Here is a 24,088-nt window from a genome sequence, read left to right on the forward strand (position 1 = left end):
TCATTCTTTTGACTTATCACGCGTATGTTTATTTTTCTATTTTCTTTTCCTTGCAGAAAAGGGCTTCCATATACTTTTCTTATCTGCAAAACTTCAACAAAATATGTAATAATAATAACTATATGGTTAAGTACCATGAAAATATTATATTACACACATTAAATGGTTGCTTGAAATGACTGTTTGGTAGCATCCGGGTGAGTGGGCATAAATGCAGTGCTTGTGCAGTATGCTTTGCATGATTGATACCACCCACAGAAGTTCAATGTGCTCCTTTTTTAAAATTCCTTATATATAATGTAACTTAAACCACCTGTGTATTCTCAAACCAATAAAGTAATGTGGAATACAAGCAATTAACCTTCCACTCTGTTTCAATAGAGCCGCGGAGCCAGACTCGCTGTTGTAGACGTGCCAACATGCGCCACCTCTAGACGAGAAACACTAACAGCATGACATGACTAAGGACGGTGGAGGAGGTTCAATCATCGGATCTCGGCTTCTCCAGCCAGCAGAGGCAGACGAGTCACAGTGACGTTCATTGCTTATATTTTGGGCAGCAGAGAAGAAGACAGGAAGGTCTTCGTAGATTTTATTACCCTGCTATACGCCACCCATGGTGAAGATGGTGCAAAGCGAAAACGTGCACATATACGAGTTGTCTGTACCGTTCTGATCAGGCTATTATTTGTTACTTTGTCTTAAGGACGCATACTGCTCACTCTGCGACCATCGGGATATTTACTTCCGCGTACTTAAAGGCTGACCATTAAGACAGAATTCCGTGAACCTGATTGGCTGTCAGACCTTTCTGGAAACCCGTTCTTATCTGTGATTGGACGGCTAACGAAAAGGGGTTTGAGTGACATGTACCCTCTATGCACGTACCCACGAACGGTTGGATAAGCAACGAGGTCATATGCGACTCAGGAGTAAGTTGCCTCAGTTTGGTTTCCAACATTATAGAAACAATATATTGTGTTTCTTCACAGTGTGTGGCAGTGGAGAGAAATCGGCTGTATAGACGGAATATAATCTACCATGAAAGTGTACTTGAATGCTAACGTTTGCTTTAAGCTAGTGACCCAAACAACGGGTTAAGTAACCTCACGATAACAAGGAGACTTACGTAGCTAACGTTACCTAACGCTTTATTGACAATAAGCCATCATTTATGGTAGTTTATTTTTAATTTTTTATGAATGTGCATGAGGTTAACTTGTCACACGATAGAATGTGCAGCTAAGTGAAGATAACAGGATGCTCCTCTAACTCCTATAAATCCTTCACATAGAATACAAAGAGAGATACAGATACAGAGGCATAGATACAACTACCGTATTGAATGTTCACGTGACCTGCTTTGACTGCTGAACTCAGCTGTCCATTACACCTTTGATCCTTGATCCAGCTTTCTCACTTAGCTAATTATCTTGGCAAGTCTTCACTGCCTTTCCATGCCAGACAATTTAGTAAACCACATCTGCTTCAGACTACTTGTAGACAGACCAAACTTGCAAGGTCAGCAGTTTATAGCTTGGCTATCTCGTATGAAGGTGTATCACCGTCAGTGTCATCGATGCATGTGTGGCCATTTGGGTCTAACTATACACTATTGAAAGTACAGTGAAATAGAATTAGAATACTTTTCACAGCGATACCTTTACTATAATATAATCCCAGTGGAATATTTTAAATGCAACTCATCAGTACTTTAATCTTTTGACATATGTCAAGAGACAACTAATAGAAAGTCATTTCTTCTCATGTTCCACTTCCTTCTGTATCTAATTTGCTCTTTCTCATGTCTCCTCCTAGATACTCCCTGGTAGGAGACACGTTATGAGGGAGAAGAAGGCCTAAACTGTATTGAAACAATTTGGGATTCTCCATATGGATGCTTCATGTTGACGTAAGATTCAAAATGAACTTCACTTGTAGTATGAGTCATCACAAAAGCAATAAAAGTATATATTTAGAACGCACTTATGAAAAGTAAACAAAGCATACCTGCATAAAGAGCAACATGCTGAATGAAGAGTGAGCATTTTTTTCCTTTGTCTTCTAGCCTTGTTTTTCCCAAACTGAGTCGAGCAGCGGTGCGTGTGAGGAAACTGGCGGCGCATCTCTCTAAAGCAACCATGTCCACAAACAACCCGGGCTCCAGTCCGTCCTTTGCAGCCAACGGGGATGCTCCCACTGCAGCCATTCTCATCATCGGAGATGAGATACTCAAGGTGATTGTACTTGTTGTGCGACTACGCTGTATTTGTATGATTGACCGCATGCCCACAGAGAATCCTTGAACGTCTGTGGACTTGAGAAAATCGAAATAAACCCCTCACTATTCTTCTGCCAAATCTGCGCACTTGACTGCGTGATTATACATTCTAACATGACACTCTTAATTCATCAGTATGCCTCAGCTGTCTGCACCGCTACGCAGTCCGGGATCCACATTGTTTATCTCCAGGAAAACCTTGTGACGCTTATTTGATGTGGCAGCAGTGCTCTGTCTTGAAATGACAAGTTCGCCACTACTTTTTGACGCGATCATGATTTAAACATGAAGTCTTTGTCCAATGTCATGTCTCAAAACATGCTCGCTGTGACTGAGCGTTTCCCCCCCCCCCCCGTCTTTCGCCTCCCAGGGTCACACACGGGACACAAACAGTGCCTTTCTGACACGAGCCCTAAGAAAGCTCGGAGTGTCCGTGCTGCGCATATCGGTCATACCCGACGTGCAGGAGGTCATCGCCAAAGAGGTGGCCCTCCTCTCCCCTCAGTATACACACCTCATCACCTCAGGGGGCATAGGCCCCACCCACGACGACGTCACCTTGGAGAGTGTCGCCATGGCATTCCAAGAGGAGTTGCACACCCACCCTGAGCTCGCCCGGTTGGTTGAGGAATTTTTCGGGGTGGCCGACGAGAACAGTGCCGCCATGAAGCTGGCCATGGTGCCTCGCTCGGCCCAGCTCAACTATGGGACCGACCCTCAGACTGGACAACTGCTCCGCTACCCGCTGGTGAGTGCTCTCATCGAGCTACAATCGTTATTAAACAGTAAAGTAGATATAAATGATCAGTACCCTTTCACCTACCGACTGCCTGCATCCTTTTTGTTAAAGCTGATGTCCCATTTCCTTTGCAGTAGGCTTTCGGGGCAAACATTTGTTTAGCTGACACAACTTTCCGGACTCACAGTCACACACTCTCTCTCTCTCTCTGTTGCATCCTGTTCTGGGGGTTATTTTGGAAGACAGATTGCAACATCAACTGCTTAGCAGAGACTGCAGGAGTGAAAAGTGGGCAAAATGACATTGAAGATTTGCAGAAAACTGGCAGTGTTAAGGAATACACGCCTGCAAGTATTTGTGTAGCAGTTAACTGAGATTCAAACGTCACTGAACACAGACGGGCGGGTCAGTATACATTCTCTCGGTATATGACGTGTGATCTTCTCACAGGTCAGCGTGCGTAACGTGTATATCTTTCCTGGGGTCCCGTCTCTGATGGAGAAGGCCTTCAGTGGGCTGGAGCACCTCTTTGCTGCTTCAGGGACCACATTTCACACCCGGGAGGTAACACCATGACCATACCTATCATTTACAAATCCACGTGGATTAGTTTTTATGACCCCCCCGATATCTTTGCGTTTAGGTGTTTGTGGATGCAGAAGAAACGGAGATCGCCCACGTGCTGACGAAACTGCAGGCTGCTTGGGGTCGGAAGGTGGCTCTTGGCTCCTACCCCGACTGGTTGAGCAACTATCACAGAGTCCGGCTGGTCCTGGACTCGGATAGCCAGGAGGAGGTGGACAAAGCCCGGGCACAGCTGCTGGACGAGCTGCCGAAGGGAAGCGTCGTGCCCTTAGTGACTGACTCGGTGTCCATCGCCACTGCTGAGGTGTACACACTGGCCAACAGCGGTGAGAGGGGGGAGGGGAAAGGGCAGAGGGGGGCGGGGGAGTTGAAAGTTAAACAAAGTCAACTTAATATAAAGTGGATATTGCAGAGAACTCTTCATCTTTACACGGGTATCGGGACCAATAAAGGAAGCAAAATGATTAAAGTAATTATCGTAAAATCATAGTGAGTTGTAAAAAAATACAACTGGCATGAGACTGAACAGAGAATGGCGTAAAGATATTTGTTCTCTGAATTCGACATAAGAATGAGTGATTATTTATATTATAGCTGTCCACAGTCCCTGTAAAACATCCGCCTGCTGTTTGCTTTCATGCCCCGCAGGCTCACCGTTGGGCGAGAAAGTTATGTCCGCGCTGAAAACGATAGAGGCTGCACTGGATCAGTATTCGACGGAGGAGGTCTGCATCGGCTTCAACGGAGGCAAAGACTGCACAGCGCTGCTCCATCTCTACTACGCAGCGCTGAAACGGTAACGGAGGGGGGGGGGGTTAGACAATTAGTGGAAGGGCTGGATTAAACGGGACAAAAACAAATGACCTGAGGGAAGAGAGTCAAATTAAAAACATAATGATACCACGACTGAACAGTGGGGCGTCACAGTAGACAGTGAAAGAAGAAGAAAGTGAGCAGCAGCTAGACTGAGACAGACTACTGTTTGGACATTTCTTGACCTGTAATGGATAGATAGTGAGAGATAGTGATAATGGTAAACATCTAATCTTATTCTGTGTCCCGCTTATCTTTTTTTCTTTTTAAAAGTCTCATTTCTCTCCTCCTGTCAATCTCAGACGATACCCAGATGGTAAAGACAAGGTGAAAGCCCTCTATATCCGTATCGTCTCTCCATTCCCAGAAATGGAGCGATTCCTTCAGGACACGATAAAGAGGTGAACCAACCAGTCCACCATATTGCATACTGTCAATAAACACATTTCAGTATTTCAGTATTTTAATTCATTCATTTTATCTTGTCAAAAACAATTAATTGAATGGGCTTGTTTCTCCCGCAGATATGACTTGGAGATATTCTCCGTGGAGGGCAGTATACGGCAGGCGCTTAGCGAGGTGCAGGAGAGGAGGCCGGAGCTGAAAGCTGTCCTTATGGGAACCAGGAGGAGTGACCCCTACTCACACACACTCGCGGCCATGTGTCCCACTGACCCCGGCTGGCCAGACTACATGAGAGTCAACCCATTACTGGTGAGACACACAAGTTACATAGTTGAACTGTTTCATTGAGTCTTTCATTGAGATTTCTCCCTTTTTGTATTGTTCCTGTCACAGAGCACAAAGTCATATCGTGTAAGAATTCACTTAAAGACAAAATCAACCAATTCTTATAAGTCAAAATGACACGCAACCTTCATTTTAAGAGCATTTGCAGACATTCATTTAAAAAAAAAAAATAAGAACCAATAAGCAGTCCTTCAGTGTCCCCACATTTGTTGAGGGAAAAACTGCTTTTTGACTGGTAATACAAATCAGTTTTCACTGCTCCAGCCAGGCAATCTCCCCTTGTTACACTTAATGTTATTTGTCATCTTGACTGAAGTTTCAGAGTGCAGATCTACAGCGTGTGAACAAAATAACGGAGCACCTGCACAGTTTAATGCAATTCAACAGCCCCGCAGTAATGACTATAAAAGATGACATGAATATTTTTGCACCCCCTCTCTCTTACACGCAAACACTCGGCACACCTGTACAATATACAGCTATCCAATATAACCCCAAAACAAATTGGTGATGGAAGTCAACACCAAGTATTTAACATCGAAACCTTCTCATAATAGAAGTTATTGCAGGTTTTTATGACACCGTACGAGTCCATCTGATGTAGGCAGCAGCGTCTGATGTTGTCGCTCTTTCATCTGCTCAAGTCAACTGAAGAACAGATGTCAACAGATGTTTCTTTGGGATTTAATGATGGATTTAGAAATGGCAAATACTTTTGGACTGGCTGTTAACGATCATGCTGTGACAGCAGCAATAGTACAAACGATGCATGTAGGAGAAGCACACCAGTTGATCTCATTACACGGTAATTTATGTTGCCCTTCATCACATTAGTGCATCTCGAAGGGATCCTCATTTGAACTAATTGTGAATCAATCATGAAACCAATCACATTTGATGTCTTGCAACACTCTACAGGACTGGACGTATCATGACATCTGGTCGTTCTTGAGGACGTTATATGTGCCCTACTGTATCCTCTATGATAAAGGGTAAGAATACATTCAAACTTTTAACCTTTCTTTATCCTCCGTTATTCACAACATCACAGGGCAGAATTCTTGGTCTTTAACGTCTCTGTCAACCTGCAGGTACACCTCACTTGGCAGTATGGACAACACCTGTCGAAACACTTCCCTCCAGATGGTGGATGGGAGGGGGGTGACGCGGTACAAGGCGGCCTACCTCCTGGAGAACGAAGAAGAGGAGCGAAACTCCCGTGCCTGATGCGGTCTCACTCCTCACCGTGTCACCTGTTGCTGATCGAGCCTGGTTTTCCACCCCTTGCACACATGAAAACATGGCTGTTTTTTTTTTTTTAATCGAGTCGTCATGCGAATATTTGCCGAATATCTTCAGAATGAGATTGTAAAGGAAGTCTGTGTGCGTGAGTGTGCTATTTGTTTATACATGTGACTTTCAGCTTAAGTAATGGCTCTCTGTGCTGTTGAATAAAACATCAATCTGTGTCATCCTCATCCATTGTTACTACTTTTTTCAGTCTCTCAGACAGATGGAAGCATGCAGGACTTTAAATATTGCTCTTGATTTATCTTATTCATGAATCTATTTGTCTTATTTCTTAATCCAGTAAAAACAAAGGACCTCTATCAAAATATACTAGTGAATAATGTGAAACGGTTTCCTGTAAAGGTGAGACCAGCATGTTTTGGAGACTCAGCCTGCAGCAGCGTGGACAGACGACTGAAGGTCAACCGACAGGCTGGTATTGACTCATCTGTGTCTCACTGAATATCCATATTTTGCAGACTGCTGCAGACTGAGCATCTCTTCACCGGAAAACCTCCACCCTGATGTTGCAGTTCTCTTTGAGCACCTCACGGGCGCGTTGTTCTCACTTTTTTCCCCCCGCAATTTCGCACACGAGATTACAATGAATTACCTTCTCTGTTTCCAGACATGATTGAATCCAGGCTCATCGATCCCCTCTCGCTCTCTTTCTCTCTTTCTCTCTTTCTCCCCCCGCCTGGAGATTAGTCAACGCGGCGCAGCGAGGATCGATACCGGCCGATCTAATAAAGCGGGTGGCTACGAGGCCACCGCGGGGTAGCACACTGTTACACCAGCAATTACCACCTCCAGCCCCCCCCCCCCCCTCTAATTTATCTGTCCAGGCTTCACGGCTTGCTTGATTTATTAATAATAACAGTAATAAAAGAGGCAATGAGCAGAGGCTTCATAATCGCGGATATGTAATGGTGTGTGTTCTGGTCTTGTGGTAAAAAACAACAACACCACCGGGACGTTGTCTGGAATATTTGTGTGGAAGAAAATCATACTCCTGAAGTGTGGCTGAGGTATGTGACCAAACTTTGTTCTACTTAGGTTATAGGTAAGTAAATAGTCTAGTTTCTCTCTAATATATAGTGCTGTAATTCAATTGTATTGTTATAACCACCTACAATATGTTACTTTACTCATAATAAACTTCTTCTCATAATAAATAAATTGCTTCCTCTTGAAAGCATCTAATTCCATTTTGTCCTACTCAAATACTGACCATAAGTTGGTCTTCGGTTTAGCTTGTACACTTTACTTTAGAAACAATCGGACGTTTCCAGTTTGATACATGTATATTATACGTCTACTAAAGTCTACTAAACTTATTTTCACCAGGGTTCATTTTAGCCGTTTAATCTACGTCTTTTAGACATTTAATAAATTAATAAATACATTTTTAAAGTATTTTATTTGAAAATGTGCGTTGTATATATATATTTATAATACAAATGTAATTATACAAACAATTGTTTGTATAAAAAATGTATGTGATAAAAGTGATTCAAAACATATGGCAATATTATACAATTTGAATGCACAAAAAACGTACGTACATAAACATAAGATATACAAATAAGATATATAACTATATTTTTAGATTTATCCCATTGACATTGTCATCTTTGAGCATTTTTTGTATCTTTGGTTGTTGCCATAAAGTCGTCATGATGACTCAGGTTACCTGCAAAAAAATAAAAATAAAAGAATCCAATGTTGAATGATAGTAAACAAGTGTTTTTCACAAATAAACAGAACATAGCATACACCATTGTCCAGGGCTTCAACTAACAAGAACACGTATTGTTAGTGGAGTGGACAGAAATCTCACTAACATCATCTGTCATGTAAAAAAAAAAGAAAAAGTTTACTTGTAAAAGTTATAATTAACAGATAAGTTAAAGCTTCTCGTCAAACTTATATACGGGCTTGTGTGGGCACCTCTCACACACACCATGCATTCTTTAATACTTCACGTAGCATGTCATTTATTTTCGATTTGGACTCAAATCCTTTGTTTGGCAGTCTTTGATTTATTTGCATGATTAAACAGTTCCATATAAGTTTGGCCCAACATGGCTGGGAAAACAATCATGGAGGAGTTGGATGAGGATGAGCATTATTTCCTGTGCCTAGAATGAATCAGGTTGTTGTCATGTGAGGTATGTGAGGTACTTGTCCTGAAATCCCAGCTCCCGGTTCTGATTGTCAAATCAAACTTCTGAGTTCTGTCTGCGGTGCCTGGTCACATCTTTCAGGAGGTGTGCATGCAGCGTGTCTCTCTGCGAGCTTCAAGGTACAGTTGTTCAACCTTACAATTTCTAGTCTTTCTAAATGATGTCCTTAAAATGTAAGAATAAAACATTTTGTTTAAGATAAAATGTGCATAAACCACTTACCCCATTAGACTATACTAAATGTGCATTCAACATAATGCACTGTGGGATCTGTGCATATGACAAAACATAAAGTTATACGTAAATGCGGGGGTAAACAGTGCTTATGTTATATAGTTAGAGGATTTTCTGCATTTTTTAATATTTAATTATGTTTTTGAAATAAGGTCTAAAACCGTAGCCAATAAATCCTGGTCCATATAAGAGCGAAGCATATATAGGCAATGAAATGATGTCACTTGCTCAGGGGTATGTTGACTAGTTGACTATATTCAAGAGGAAGCAAATGTACTTTTTAGTCCACTACATGTCCACGATTTCCCACATTAAAAAAACACATGATTATCTCATAAAACACATAGAATACATTATGGTTCCCAACCTTTAGCTTTCTGACCACTCGTCATGTTTCAGTTAGCAGTTCTACTCAAAGAGCGATCTCCCCACTTAACTGCTCATATTTAATACAAAAAAACCCTGTTTAATGTCCAAAGTTTAATGTCAACCAGCTACAACATACTGCAGTAAAATATCTGAATTCACTTCGACCTCTGCATTTGCTATCATTACATGATACCATAGTAGCTAAATTCATTTTGACATTTGTATACCTCTCTAAAGTTGATTTGCTTTGTCCTTTTGTGCCATTGTCTTCCACAGTTCCATCTTCATCCTCTTTCAGTTGACACTCCATCACTCTCACTTTCTTGTTTCATCCTTCATGTCTGTTTTGGCTTCACTACTGTATTCAGCCACTCTCTACTGTAGTCGTCACACCACTTCCTTCCTTTCTGCCTTTCTTGTGCATTAGACCTCTGGATGCTTGTTCAGTTCTCCTTATGAATTCCAAGATGATGTTTTGATTTTGACCCAGAAGAGGAAGAAAAACACGTCTTGGGTGACAAAGTGGGAGGATATGGGTATTGACTAGGGGCCTAAAAGTATCTGGACTAAAATACTTTTTTTGTGCGTTTGGTCATCAAATGCATATTTTTGAATATCTTATTTTTTTAATTTCACACTGATGTGCTTTTGAAACAGGGTCTGTTTGAATTCTACAAAAGCGCAAACAAAACACTGCTGAAATCCTGATACAGCAACGTTTGTGTAATTTGAGACGAAGTGGAGCAAGCAGGAATAAAAAAAGAAAAGCACTATTCCTCTTTCCTCCTGTGCATATTTAAACTTAATTGGCTCTCCAAAGACAGATTGTAGGTCGGCTGGTGGAAGTATGCCACTAAAGGTGATGTGAGGATAAGAAGAACTGGGGTGATCAGTTATTTTCTTCAAATCTCCCAGGTGGGACTCTTAGGTAAAACAGAATCCACAGAGTTAACTGTGTGCGTGATATGATCTCAGCATGACTTAGTATTTGACTTTGTACAAAAACATGCAACAAGCTTTGCTATTGGAGTGAACGATACCTTTCAGATGCCTGCCCTGGCGACTGCGGTGCTTTTCTCTAAAGGAATATCTTCCTAATCCAATTCCTCATCAGTTGCTGCAGTGTAAAACGAGACTTGAAGCAGCATGAGACAGCAATTGAGGCGGTGTCCTCGAAGGGACGCTTAACACAGAGGATGAATAGACACGCCGTTGTCAGAAAGCATCAGGAGAGAAGGGAGACCTTTGAGTCTATGCAAATTACCAACCCATCTGCATGTAAAGCCAACCGACCAGAACACAGGAAATAGGATGTTCGGTATCAAAGTGTCACACATTAAAAGTGGATGAAAGTAAGAGAGCAAGAAAGGAAGGAAGGAAAGGAGAATGAGGAAGGAGGCTGCTTTGCTCGGCTGCCACGTGAAGTGTGACTGACTTTAACTCGTCTGTGTCTGGTTTTGGTGTCTTCAAATAAAAGCCAGCCTCATAATCCTGAGTTTGTCACAGTACACGGCACCACGACCCCCTGCTTGCAACCGCACATATGGTGTGCATTTAGAAATGCCTTACGTGCAGCAGCGAGCTTGCTTTAATGTAAAGGGCCAGGGTCTGTGAAGCTTCAACCAGCAAGCTGCAAAACTGCTCAGCTCAACTCAACTGGAGCTCATTTGCACTCAACAGCCATATTTCAAACATGATGCAGGGTGTGAGAAAGATGAGAGATGTTTGACACTAGAAAGGCCCGGCGAATGTCAACTGATTCTTGTTATTAAAGATTAGTACTGCATCCATAAAGTCAGACTTTTTCTGAAGCCAATGTAATGTATGAATCAGTGTAAGTATCCAAAATCAGGCATGGGAATAAAACTTTCTACAGATGATATCTTGGTCATCCTTAGAAAGTTGCAATGCTTTTCAGATGAATGGATCTGAACGAGAGCACATTCACAAAGAATGTGTTCGTCGTTTTATCTGTTTACAAGTGCTCTTGCTGGCGCTCGGCACCTTAACAGTTTATACGTATGTGTTTTTCCTTCCTTCGTTATAATCCGGTCCGTCCACATTCATCACAGTTTGCGTGACACACTGGATGTGCCTGCTTTGTGAGCACACAGAAGGAATAATGATGCTGTTATTGGCTGCCTGACACGTGTGAAGGATGTGAACGCGAGTGGGCCAAGCAGACGCGGTTAGTTTGGAATTTATTTAGAACAAACAAACTCTGCTTATGCCCAAAGAGGAAATAAAAGCCCTGACTATTATTCATTACCTGGAAATTAAATAGCACACCGATTCATCAAGGCTGCAAAATTATTCAATGATAATCCTCAGAGGCTTTCACAACCCAACGTCTCACATAAAATACACGAAGCAACAAACACATGGAACCTGATTGGGGAACATGTGTTGTCTTTTATGCTTCCAACAGAACTCTTATTGTAAATGATGCAGTGAATCACTTTGTATAAATATAATCAAATGTAGCGTTAAAAAGAAAAACGGATTTGTCCAAAGCTGTATGTGTGGTGATGTGGCCTTTTCAGGAATGAATGTGTTATTTCAATCGACTCATTATTTCAAATTATTTCAGGCGACATTTTGAATCTACAAGTTGATAAATTATTTGAAATATGTGATTTCTTTTTTTTTTGTACAAAGTTTTGTGGCATCTAGTGTCATTATTACAGTCAAACTTTTAAACTAATAAAGTCATAATAAATATTTAGCTTACTTCAGCTTTACAGCTTTAGGGTTTCTGCATCTGTATCATGACTACAAACACAGTTGAGTTCTTCAATCAAGGCAATATTTTCTATAATTGTGGTTGTACAGCAACTATTACTGTTTTACTTCTGTATATATATATATATATATATATATATATATATATATATATATATAAAGCATGGTATATGATCATCAGCAGGGCCATTGAGATTATTCCTAGATGTGTCACTGGGAAAACAAGTGAAGTGAAACCTCCCTGAATAAATAAAAGGGCTGTTCTTAAACTGGATTTTGAAGACTCTAAAAGGAGTTTATATGGAAGGGTCTGCTTCACAGATTTACTGTCGCGTGTTAAGTCGGTCTTTTACTCTCCACTGCATGAAGGGTCAAATATTCACCCGGGGGAAATATATATACTGTATCTGATTATAAAGTATTGAAAAAGTTGACGCAATATTTGCAAGAGATGTTGAGTGACATGTGGCTGATTGGTGGAGACTTTAACAAAGTTCTTGATCTTGAAAGTGTTCGGAGCTCTTTTGCAGGAATGCACACACAGCTCAGATGTTACCTTGAGGAGAGAACAACACAGCAATGCTGCTTATTGGTATATGGGAGCGATGGCACCCAACAGAAAATACCAGGACAAGACTTCTTTTCCTGTTCTCACGGCTTCTGCTTGTTCATGCTAGAAGATGCTTTATGTCCAGAGCTGTTTGAGAGGATCAGGAGATTTCAAACTGGGATTCAGTCCCATTTCCTGATGCAAAAAGTGTTTGGAAGTTGGCAGAAATGACAACTAACCATTAGAATAGTGAGCTGGAAAGATCAGTGGGTTTTGGCAGCCTTGAAATCTCTAACTGGCTCTGCTAGTCAATAAATTGTATCGCCCTATCTCTGTGAAAACAGCAAAAGTGGTCAAAAAAATACCATCAAAAATGAATACAGGATCTTAACAAGATTTAGCTTGTCTAGAATGACATATTTAAGGTAGAATTTCAGTGCTGACTGCATAATATTCTTCACAATCCTTGGATGTTTTTGTTAAAATATAGATGATGAATGCCTCCAAGGAGAGAATGTCCAGAGAAAGCCAGTTTGGCCTTGTATCACTTCACCTCCCAGAGGATTATGGATGCTGTGACTTCCAATAGAATAAAAATGAAAAGCCAACATATATTTTCTTAAGGACCACGTGATCTTATTACGTTTTCAGAAGGACACTTCCCGCAACAGGGCTGCCCTCTCACCTCAGTTCACCTCGATTCTGAAGTATGTGAAATACACACAGGTCAGGATTCACGACAAGGATGATGAACGCTACCGATCAAGGTGTTGATTACACGCTGAGAAACTCGTAACTGTGAAAACATCCTTTCAAAATTCAAGGAAAGGTTCTGGACGCACGTGTCCAAGACATCTACTCCTCACTAAACCTGAACGCTAAAACGAAAAGAAAACCATGTTACCCTGCAATGATTTAAAACCAATACAAGACAGATTGATTGATAGGTTGATGTAACAAATACAGCAAAAATATATCTTCAAATGTATTTCAGCAGGTACATTTTCTGCTGTAAAATGCATTCAAGTATTTCATAATAATTTATCGTAACCCTTAAAATACATATTGGCCTGTGAGTGCGCCCATAAAAAGTGTCTTTATTCAAGTAATTAGAATATAACTATATAGGCATCGTTTGCTTCTATTAATAGCCAGAGTTGAGTATCTCTGAAGATGTAATCCACACAGGCAATCCGAGCCTTAAATATTCAGCCGATGTCCAATTAAATATAGGCCAATTTGTGGCAAAAGAACCTGCTGTGTAGAAATAAGATACAGTGTAATTACAGTGCCATTGGTGGAAAAGGAGAGCTGCAATATGGATATGCAACAAGGATTGTTTTTATTTTTTTAGTCAGACAGATAGTTAAAAACTAAATTTGTCATCCCAGAAATTGTTTATGATCCCAGTCACCCCAGAGAGCCTCTGAGGAAGCTTTGACGTGGGATTTTCATGTTCCTCTAAATTTATATAATATGGCAACATCTGTCCATAATTATGACGTTTATTTTGGAGAGCGAGTTCGGTTCCAGCTTTAGCACGTTGATGCACAGCAGACATGTTAAAAACAACATTGTCAAGTTCAAATACATTCAGAAAATATTAGAAACGTTTGGGATGATTGGTCAAGCTTTTCCTGTCTGGAATCAAAGATAAAACATAAAAAAAACTCAATATCACACAATTACATAAAAGTGTTGGTTTGTGCATGCTGCTGCTGGAATAAACAGCCGTACTGTGGCTTCCTTTAACGCCAGTCTGAAGGTATCGCCCTGCTGACTTCAGTATGCTGACTTCATCATTCACAATGGAAACAGAGTGAAAACATTGGACATTTCTTCGTGAAGGTCAAAATCAAAGCCAGCTCATAACATGCCTCAGCAGTGACAAACATGTCATCAGAAGAGATCATAAACCATGAAATAGAAGCATTAGCCATATTATCCAGGAAATTGCCTCTCTGGCTTCACAAGAGGCTCTACATTACAGCCTACATACATGGAAAGACATTTACAGCTTATCTGGATGTACACTTCTATATTTACAAAACAAAAACACCACCTTTTGCCCTGTATTCCCCCTCACTGAAAATAAATAGCTACTACTTTAAGGTTGATGTATTGCAATGATGCTTCAGGGTCTTAATACCGGGAGTCTATTGGAGTCTTATCAGGCTTTGGCTGCCCAGAGATAAAAACTCAGCTCAATATTCCACTAAGTTACTCACATTACAATGGCCTCTTGCACCACAAGGTCATTTCAAGTCCCTGAAGTCTCCTTATCGAAAATACACATGTATTACACTTGACGTGTGTGTTCCGCAAATAAAGTCGTGTTTGTGTGTGTGTGTGTGTGTGTGTGTTCTCACAGAGACGTGCGGTTGCATAAAACATCAATACTTCTAAAAGTTTAAATGACAAATCGACTCGGAAGCGTTTAAATGCAATCATATTTATTTTTGTTGTCTTGCCACATACAGAAACAGGCTCAGATTGCAGTTGGCTCTTCACAGAAGAAGCTACATTCTTCACTAAAATGTGAAAGCAGAACACGTTACACACACGTAAAGAAATGAAAAACAAATTCCTATTTGTACATGATTGTAAAAGTCTACATCTTTGAAATTATTCTTTATCTTCAAACATTGTTTTTTTCACCCAATTAGGAAATAAACCAAAGAAAAACATGACTTTAAAAATTAGCATGACTGGTGTGAGTTATAGCATACGGAAGCGCTAACAATGTAGTATTTTCTTTTACGATAGAATAAATTGTTTAATAAATGAAACAATTAAACTATAGATTTTCAGAGCTTAAGTCACTCAAATTGTGGGGAAATTATGATGTAACTTTATAAATATATAAACTTAATTTAATTTCAATAAAAATACACCTACATTACCTCGAATTTCAATTAAAAAGAAATCAATGAATTGTTAATTCATTGATTAATAGATGATATTTTCTTAATCTGTGACAGTCAATTTGAGCGATTTTCTTAAAAAAAAAATGTTTGGCAAAAATCATATTTAATTTGTGAAACTACACTGTAGCAGAGCAAATTGAAAATACCAGTAAATGCATATATATCCAGAATATAAGTCATTGTGTATGTCAAATGTTTGCACTTAAATTTCAGAGATCAGTTCCTTCTAAACTGCTGAATTATGTAGTTAATACATCTCATTTTGTAGAATATATTAACTATACAGTTAAACCTAAAATCAAGGATTCTGTGTAAAAAACAAACAACAAAAAGAACAAAAAGCATGTGTGCATATCTGCACACCTGGTTGTTCACCAATCAGCCTCCTCAGTGGTCCACAGTGTGTTCAGTGGAGCGAGGCGATGCTCTCCATTTACCCATAAACCCCTCTGTTCTGTGCTTAATTCTGAAGCAGAGAGAGGGGTGGGGAGGCAGAGCAACAGGGGGGTCCAATCAGAGAGGAAAAACTCTGTCTCAGGTCCCATTATTACGATACAGCACTAGTGTCTAACTTATGTGTCCAGTTCATGGCCATCCCAGTCCAACTCCAGTTCAACCAGTTTGATCCCAGTAGGGGGCGCAGCAGCCCTGCTTGATGGTTCCAGAATATTGTCCGATTGCTCCTAAAACACCTTTATTACCTAAATCTAATTAGTTAAAAACAGTTTTATCTTAATGAGATGCAACTGAAACAGTTAAAATGTGTCAGTTATTTATGTGTCACCATGTAGAGAAATAAAGCAGACTGACCTCCAACCTGAACCACTCAGTAGAGTAGCGTCTGTTTACGTGGCCACTTTCTAACCCGCCGCAGGTTCTCAAAAAGAAGCAAATACAACACAATAAGTAAAAAATGAGAAACGGAGACGAAAAAATGGAAAAACTTGCCTCCTGGCAGAGTCATTGTTCTTCTGGCTTCAGAGTGGGCTCTGAGTCTTATGACTGCTTACACAACTGGCGCGAGAAAAAGAACAACAAGAAACGAATCACTGTGATTCAGCGCGTCGGCCCCCGAGTAACATTCTGGAGAGGAAACAGATTCTTTCTGGAATGTCACAGGTAGACCAGTCACAAGGTAATACGTGTCATTTGCAGTAGCTTAGCATAGATTGCATTGCGTCATTCACTGTGTACTTGATGGCGGAGTAAAAAAAAACAAACAAAAAAACTCCCAATCTGGGGGAGAACGGGTGCGAGGTCAGCGGTGAGGACGGATGAGGAAGTCAGGTAGTCAGCAATAAGAGGACGAGGAGGAGGAGGAGGAGGAGGAGTGGAGGTGAAGCCGTCCTCGGGGAGGAGCCTCTGCTTTCACGTATAGTTTCTGGAAGAGAGAAGGAACCTTTATGAATGAAACAGTGCATCTGAGGTTTGGCCTACAGCATTTTTCAACAGCTTGGGCTAGCCGCTTTAATTGCAACTTATGAAAATGATAAGGTTACAACGTATAAAAGACATTATAGACAATGGTATGCCTCCTAACTTTGTGACAACAAGTTATAGAAGGTCCTTGGTTCGAACAACTTTGGGATGAATTGGAACGCAGAGTGCGAGTCTTATTGCTCCGTATCAACGCTCTTGTGGCTGAATGAGGGCAAATCGCTGCAGCCAGGTTCCAATATCGTGTGGAAAACTTCCCAGAAGAGAGAAAGAGGAGGATCTTCTATTTGACTAATTTGCATGACTGATTCATTATAGTAGATTTGTATGTGTTCCCACTGTCATGTTGATGTTGCGCCGTGTTCTTGCGATAATAAAGTCATGCGAGTGAACCACATTTGAACTTGAACTCGAGACAGACGGGGAGAGAAAACAACATAAAGACGCCGGCGTTTAAGACTAATTTGGGTTTGAAATGTTGCATCTCACCTTGTACTTGTTTTGAACCCTCTGATGCTGTAGTAGGAGAGAGAGCACAGAGAAAAGATTTAGATAAAGTTGAGGCAAAGTTGCTGATTAGTCATTTGTGTGTGCTTAGCTTTCTCAATAAAGCTACTGCTTTCTGGAACAGAAGGAGCAAGAAACAGACAAATGACCAAGGGAAGGTATTTACCATTACTCAAAGCCTTACGCCATGAAAAATGAGTGCTGACTGGCTGCGCAACCCTAAATATGTCCTCTATGCAAATTCTCTTAAAGGTCGGATAAAAAAAGCGCTTGAGAAGCATGGCAACAGGAAAAGATAGTGTTATGTAAATTAGTAGGAGTAAGAATGATGGAGATTATACAGAGGGGATACAGGAAATGAAAAAGGGGGGGAAAAAAAACGCACGGAAATTCAAAATGACAGAGCGAAACCAAGAAGTGGACAGAAGATGAAAGAGAGAGCAGAGGAGATCCGAGTGAGAAAGTATGGCGGAAAAAAAAAAAGACGGCTGGAAAGATTGAAACAAGGTCAGACGGAGAGAAAAGGGAGGGAGAGAAAGAGACGGGATAGCGGGGTGTTTGTGTCTGGACGTCACTTTCTCGGCAGGGGGCGGACTAAAAGGAAATAATGGAGGGAAGGATGAGTGGGATGAAGGGATAGGGAGGGGTGGGAGAGCTGGTGAAGAGAAGAGGAATAGGAAAAGAAATACAGGTGGTGAGAATAAAAAGCCGATATGGTTCAGACCTCTCAGAAAAAGGAACCGGCGTGTAACGTAGTGCGAGAGAAAGGTCAGGGAACAGGGATGAGGCTGCACAATTGCGGCCGTTATTAAATCGATACGGCCTTGAACCCATCTATGACAGTGCAACCTCAAACACACACACACACACACACACACACACACACACACACACACACACACACACACACACACACACACACACACACACACACACACACACACACACACACACACACGTGAAGACAAAGTGTGTATTGATGTCTCCAGGAAAACTACCACCTATTCACATCCCACTGCGACTGACGGATTATGGGAGAGGAAATGGGACACTGAGCTCATCTGCTCTACAGTCACACAGAGGGAGAAAGGGGTTTATTAATGAAGGCTTAGTGTCGAAACATTGTGTTTGTCTGGAATATCCATCCCATACCTACAGGTCTCTGTAGCAACATGTCGCTCCGACGGACATGAGACACTAAATTACTCCCAGGTCCTGTACAACTAACGACCGTCTAGGGGTTAACGAAGCATTAAATAGCATGCTGGGTCGGGGCCTCTGACTGAGCCGGTGTGTGTGCATCTGAGTGTGTATGTGGATGTAACTGTGAGTGTTTGTGGGGAGAAAATCAAAGCGAACAGAAAAGAGAAATAGTCAGACATTTCAGGCTTTAAACACTGGCGTACATACACACAATAGAATAAAAATCATCGTTATGTGAATTTTTTGTTAAAGATTTAGCATTTCTGCCATCAACCCATGTTTTAATGCAATTTAATGACTAAAGAATATTTATTAATTAGCTGTCCTTTTGCGTTGACAGTGTATGTATGATTTTAATTAAAACAACAAAACATTTTTTTAAATAAATTAAGAAAATAAAATGTAATTTAAAAAAAAAAAAACGGGTTTTATAACCTCAACTGCTGCTTGACTTTAGTGAGTAAATAAAAAAAGCAATAAAAAAAGGATTATATTATGAAAATAATAAATATGTTTTAAATTCAAACTTATAATTTACTTGGGAAGAAGAAAAACACTTTACTGAAAAGCATCAATTAGCGCACGCGTGTGTGTGTGTGTATATAACGCCACACCGCATTTGGAAACTAAAATGTTAAACGCCTAGTGTTTACCCGGCTGTGTGTGATATGCGTGTTTTGATCAGTCTATAATCACATCATTTGCACAAAAAAAACCGAACACTGAGGACCACGACTTTGTGTCAACATCATAATTTCAGTCTGGGTGAGCTCCGCCACAAAATGGCGTCCATGGTGGCGTGACTGCAAGAACAGTGCCGTCTCCGCACTGCAGTCAGAAACATGCAGCATGTGTAACTGTACATGCACAACCATGGCTAAGTGTGTGAGTGTGTGTGTGAGTGTGTGTGTGTGTGCATGCCAGTGCAGTGTGTGCGTGTCTCCAGTAGGCAGAACGCCCCTGCAGAGACAGACACTGTTCCACCATCCCACCTCTCCTCTTATGCCGCCATTTTACACACGCAGGAGCTAATGCTAACCAACCCTGACCGTTAGCACTTTACTAAAAATAAAAGAAAATATGCGATCGGCGGAAAAATACGCAAACGAAAAACGCGAATTGACGAAAGCGGTTAAAGTAAAATTTTTAGTGTCGAGTTTAGCATCCGAGAGAGCTCGGCTGGGCAAGCGGCGTCTGTGTGTGTGTGTGTGTGTGCGTGAGTGTTCGTATTGTGTCCTTGTGTGTATCGAGTTCAGAGGGTACAAAGGTATTTGGGAGAGAGGGGAGGGGGTAAAGGAGGACAGCGATGTAAGAAATAAAAAAAAAAAAAAACTAGCAGAAAAAAAAGAGAAAGAAAATGGGGAAAATGGTGAAGCCCTGCAAATTGAAATGAATGCAATGGACTGCTCACAGCGGGACGACGACAGAAAAGAGAGGAGAGAGAACGGGAATCAATTAGAGGGAGAGGGAAGTTGGTCTATAATGGTTTCTCACAGTAGGACGGCGAAAAAAGAGAAAGGAAGAGAGGCAGAGCGACAAGGTGAAGAAGAGGGATAAACACAACAGGAGGAGTTTTAGGGAGAAGTTGCAGCAAGAAAAAGGTAAGTATGGAGCGAGAGGCGAAGCGAGTCGGTGAGAGACGCAATAGATGGCTGCAGGGCGGCAAAGATTTGACATGACACCGCGTCTGCTGATGACGATTCAGAGCCTTGTTTTTCTGACGCAACGCGGGCTCAAGCACCTCTCGGCAAAGCACTTTCTCTGGCATGACTCGTGACAGCGTTGTGTTCAAATAAACATCATCACACACACATCGCTACGCCAAAAAACATAACCAACACCCACAAAGCCAAAGTCATGCTCTACACTGCCGCGAGGAACAACCAGGATGAGGAAACATGAGACACACACACACACACGCACACACGCACGCACACACGCACACACGCACACAATGTCATTAGGAGCTCCCTGCACCACTGAATCTGTCCTGCCTGGGTTGTTGTGTTCTTGGGTTAAATTAAGGAGATAAACACACACATTCACACACTGGAGAGGAGACCGAGGGACAGGCGAGTAGGAGCTGACCTTGGAGCAATGACAGCGTACCTGACGGACCCTCTCACTGTCATCACTCTGTCCTTCAGACCAGTGTGAGGCAGGTGTGTAGGTGTGTGTGTGTCTGTACTCTCTGATAATTAATTCAAAACGCCCACAACAGGGCATACCCACGTGGAAATACCGTTTAATCACATGCTTTTTAGAAGAAGAAAAAAAAGTTTGGGGAGAGAAGGAGGTGCACGGTTTGAAGTTTAGATACGAGATAAGATGTAGCTGAAGGACGAGAGGCTGCCATCACCGAGGGCCACACACACACACACACACACACACACACACACACACACACACACACACACACACACACACACACACACACACACACACACACACACACACACACACACAGTGCCCTGCTGCCATGCTACCTGTCAGATAAAAGGGAACCTGAGCAGGAAGCAACCAGAGGGTATGTAAGGTGTTACCACAGGGAACAACACAACAGCTGTGGTAAACCGCCACTAATGGACAGTCAAAGAGAAAGTGCGAGAGAGAGAGAGAGAGAGAGAGAGAGAGAGAGAGACCCTCTAACTCTCCTCAATATCCACTCTCATCCATCTCGTTTGCTCTTCTCTCTCCGGCCTCATGTATTCTCATCCCAACGCACTCGCCGCACAGCATGCACACGACATAGATGGAGCGAAGCGAGGAGAGGGGAGTTGGCGAATAACTGTGTGGTAGATATGGAGATACAACAAAGAGATAGAGAAGACACAGAGAAAAGGTGGAGGAGGAATTGGGTGGGGGCGGGGCGGAGTCAAAGGGGGAGGGAGGGAGGAGGAAGTGTGAGAGACTGCCATGGATGGTGCCTAGATTAGTTTTGCTCCAGTAGCGAAAGATCATAAAAAACGAGGAAGGGAGGAGAGAGCTGAGGAGACAGAGAGAAGGGGAGGATTAGTGCCACTTCAGGAATGACAGAAGACTAGAAAGAAAGAGCGGGAGGAGTGGAAGACAACGAGAGGGAGATCCTGACATTTAGTCGGGATTAGTTTTGGTGAAGGAACAGGATGAGAGGGAGAGAAAAGAAATGAGAAAAGGAAACAGTAGATGGAAGTATGTGAATCTTTCTTGGTGGAAGCCTTTCTAATGTAAAGTAATGGGCTTTAACGGTAAAGTCAAGTGTGTGTGCATGTGTCTCCCCAGCATGCGTAGTCCAGGTGATTCCAAATATTTAGGTTATTTCTGGCTCAGATGGGCTGATCTGGGAATACTGTCAGAAGGTCAGAAGACTACATTAGCATTTTCTCACTGAACAACTATCTGTGGTATTTCTAATTAATGACAGCAGGATAATTAACATTTCAAAAAAAGTCATCAGCCTTCACTCTGGTAATAACGCAGCAAATTACTCCCCGTCTCGCGCCGGAACAGTGATGGCATTTAAGAATTCATTCGAGACGGATGGGGCTCTTTTTATGCTGGTTTTTAATATTTCTTTTTCCTTTACACAAAAGTGACATGAATTTAATCAAGGCGGCGTGGTTGGGAGGCATTCGTTAGACGACATGTAGAAATTAAGTGAATGGGTCTCCCACACACGCAGACACACACACACACAAACTTGCGTCCAGCTCTCCTGGAAAAAAAGTGTGTGTTAGTTCAGCCTGGGACAGCACGACAAGCCCCCCTGCAGCTAGCACTGGGATGGGAACTGGGACAGACGTCTCAGACCAGCATATGAGGGGGCCAGCGCACACACACACCGGCTCATAGACCCATGCAGGAACGCACAAACACACAGAAAAATGGTCATACACGCAGAAATGCTCACACACACACCACCAACTGTACAGGGATTCCCACAGCGACTGGGCAACATTCCCAACCGGAATGGGCAGCTCACTGGACTGGAAGACTAACATTACTCTAGGCGCGCTCTGGATTAGATCAACTCTGGGAATTTCACACTGGGACAGAGAGATGGAGAGTGGGGGAGACCAGGAGGAGGGCTGGGAGAAGAAGAAGAAAGAAAAAAAAACCTCAATCCAATTAGTTTTAAAAGCCAACGTGGAGTGGAGAAAATCTAATTTTACAATGTTAAAAGATAATACAAGATTCTGAAGGGTAAAGATGAATTTAGTTTCCTCGATAAAAATGGAGAATGAGAGCATCGCAGTTCTTCAGAGAGAGAAGGAATAGTAGAGGGGGTGAGGAGTAGTCTAAGTATCATGCCCTGGTAGTAGAGAAGAGAGAGGCAGAGAGACGAGTCTCCTGGTTTACAAAGAGGGAGCATGAAAGGAAGAGCAGATGAAAAGAGGCGTGTACTCACTGGGCTCGCAGCACACGGTGACACGCAACTTCATACATGGCAGAGGAGGGCCTTCATCTGCGGGTAGAGCTAGAAAGAACAACGAGAGAGATTTTAATATGCTGCTTACCCATTAGACCCAACAAACGGTTCGTCAAAATGCTAACGTGTCAAATAAAAAGAGAAATTCAGATATGCTGGGTAAAATTCTTCCCATCAAATCTACTCGTTGAGAACTCTCTTGGTACTTTTTAAGAATATTTATCACAAGAAAAGCTAAAGAGCAGCGAGCATGTTTTCCTGTTTCTACCATATCAATACCTCAAGACAAAAGAATCACACCATCTTCCTCACACAGGGACACAATCTGCACGACGAAATAAAAACAATAAAACACACTGCCGAGAGTGCAAGCATAAAAAATGGAGCCGCTTCGATGTCAATACTGATCACGGCTCTCAAGGGGAAAATTGGCAAACATCAGCTGTATTACCTGTCAGTTGAGCATTGCTTTTACAAAACAATTCTGTCTGGAACCTGCAGTTAAATGGCTTTACATTTGAATTATTCACAAACAGCCGCTAACTCTACAGGGACCCACCACACAAGCCGAGTGTACGATCGCTAACGGTCTGTCCCACTTTGTATCAGTAATTTCAACGTATAAGATACGGCACAGACTGGCAGTGAGGCTGTTATAAGGCACTATGTACTGCGGCTGGGAGACTCAGACTAAACAGCTTCACCATTTTGACGGCAAATGCAAAGACAGCAAAGACAGGAGCACTTTCACCAAACTACAACAGAAAGTACTAGCAAATATAGAAATTATGCAAGTCGCACGCAACACATCACAAGTTGCCCAGTTTGACACTCGAAGGATGTCTGCTGAAAGTTCACCTAAAATCTCAGTTTAACACAGACAGGATTTTGTGACATCACAACTAGTTTGAAAGCCAATCATGGTCTTAGTATGCGACTTACACAAGCGTGATGTGAGGACTTGAGACCTCCCAGTGCTCAACAGGTGGAGTGATTGAGGTCTCAATCGCTAGTTTCACATCTTCCTCAATACAACATGATGTTCATTTCGTAAATTATGGTCCCAT

At 41.9% G+C, this 24,088-nt stretch overlaps 2 protein-coding genes across 3 annotated transcripts in view; one reads left to right on the forward strand and one right to left on the reverse strand.

The window, feature by feature from the left end:
• The first annotated feature begins 573 nt into the window (after positions 1-573).
• Positions 574-6,637, forward strand: flad1 (flavin adenine dinucleotide synthetase 1). The gene is made up of 11 exons (XM_079165046.1): positions 574-932; positions 1,819-1,912; positions 2,069-2,237; positions 2,652-3,029; positions 3,471-3,584; positions 3,664-3,931; positions 4,254-4,401; positions 4,721-4,819; positions 4,943-5,132; positions 6,087-6,160; positions 6,260-6,637. The coding sequence occupies exons 2-11, from the start codon at positions 1,905-1,907 to the stop codon at positions 6,393-6,395; spliced, it is 1,584 nt and encodes a 527-aa protein (XP_079021172.1). The 5' UTR covers positions 574-932; positions 1,819-1,904; the 3' UTR covers positions 6,396-6,637.
• An 8,357-nt stretch (positions 6,638-14,994) lies between these two features.
• The window catches only part of efna4 (ephrin A4), a 32,185-nt gene continuing 23,091 nt past the window's right edge, over positions 14,995-24,088 (reverse strand). The window contains exons 3-5 of one of the 2 annotated variants that reach the window (XM_079165068.1): positions 23,001-23,069; positions 17,393-17,419; positions 14,995-16,847 (exon numbers count right to left, since the gene is read on the reverse strand). In XM_079165068.1, coding sequence (XP_079021194.1) covers positions 16,750-16,847; positions 17,393-17,419; positions 23,001-23,069 — 194 coding nt within the window. In that variant the 3' untranslated portion in view covers positions 14,995-16,749. The remainder of the gene's footprint in view (positions 16,848-17,392; positions 17,420-23,000; positions 23,070-24,088) is intronic. The other variant, XM_079165069.1, reaches the window with a different exon arrangement.

This window comes from Pholis gunnellus (assembly GCF_910591455.1).
Source record: "Pholis gunnellus genome assembly, chromosome: 8".
NCBI lineage: Eukaryota > Metazoa > Chordata > Actinopteri > Perciformes > Pholidae > Pholis > Pholis gunnellus.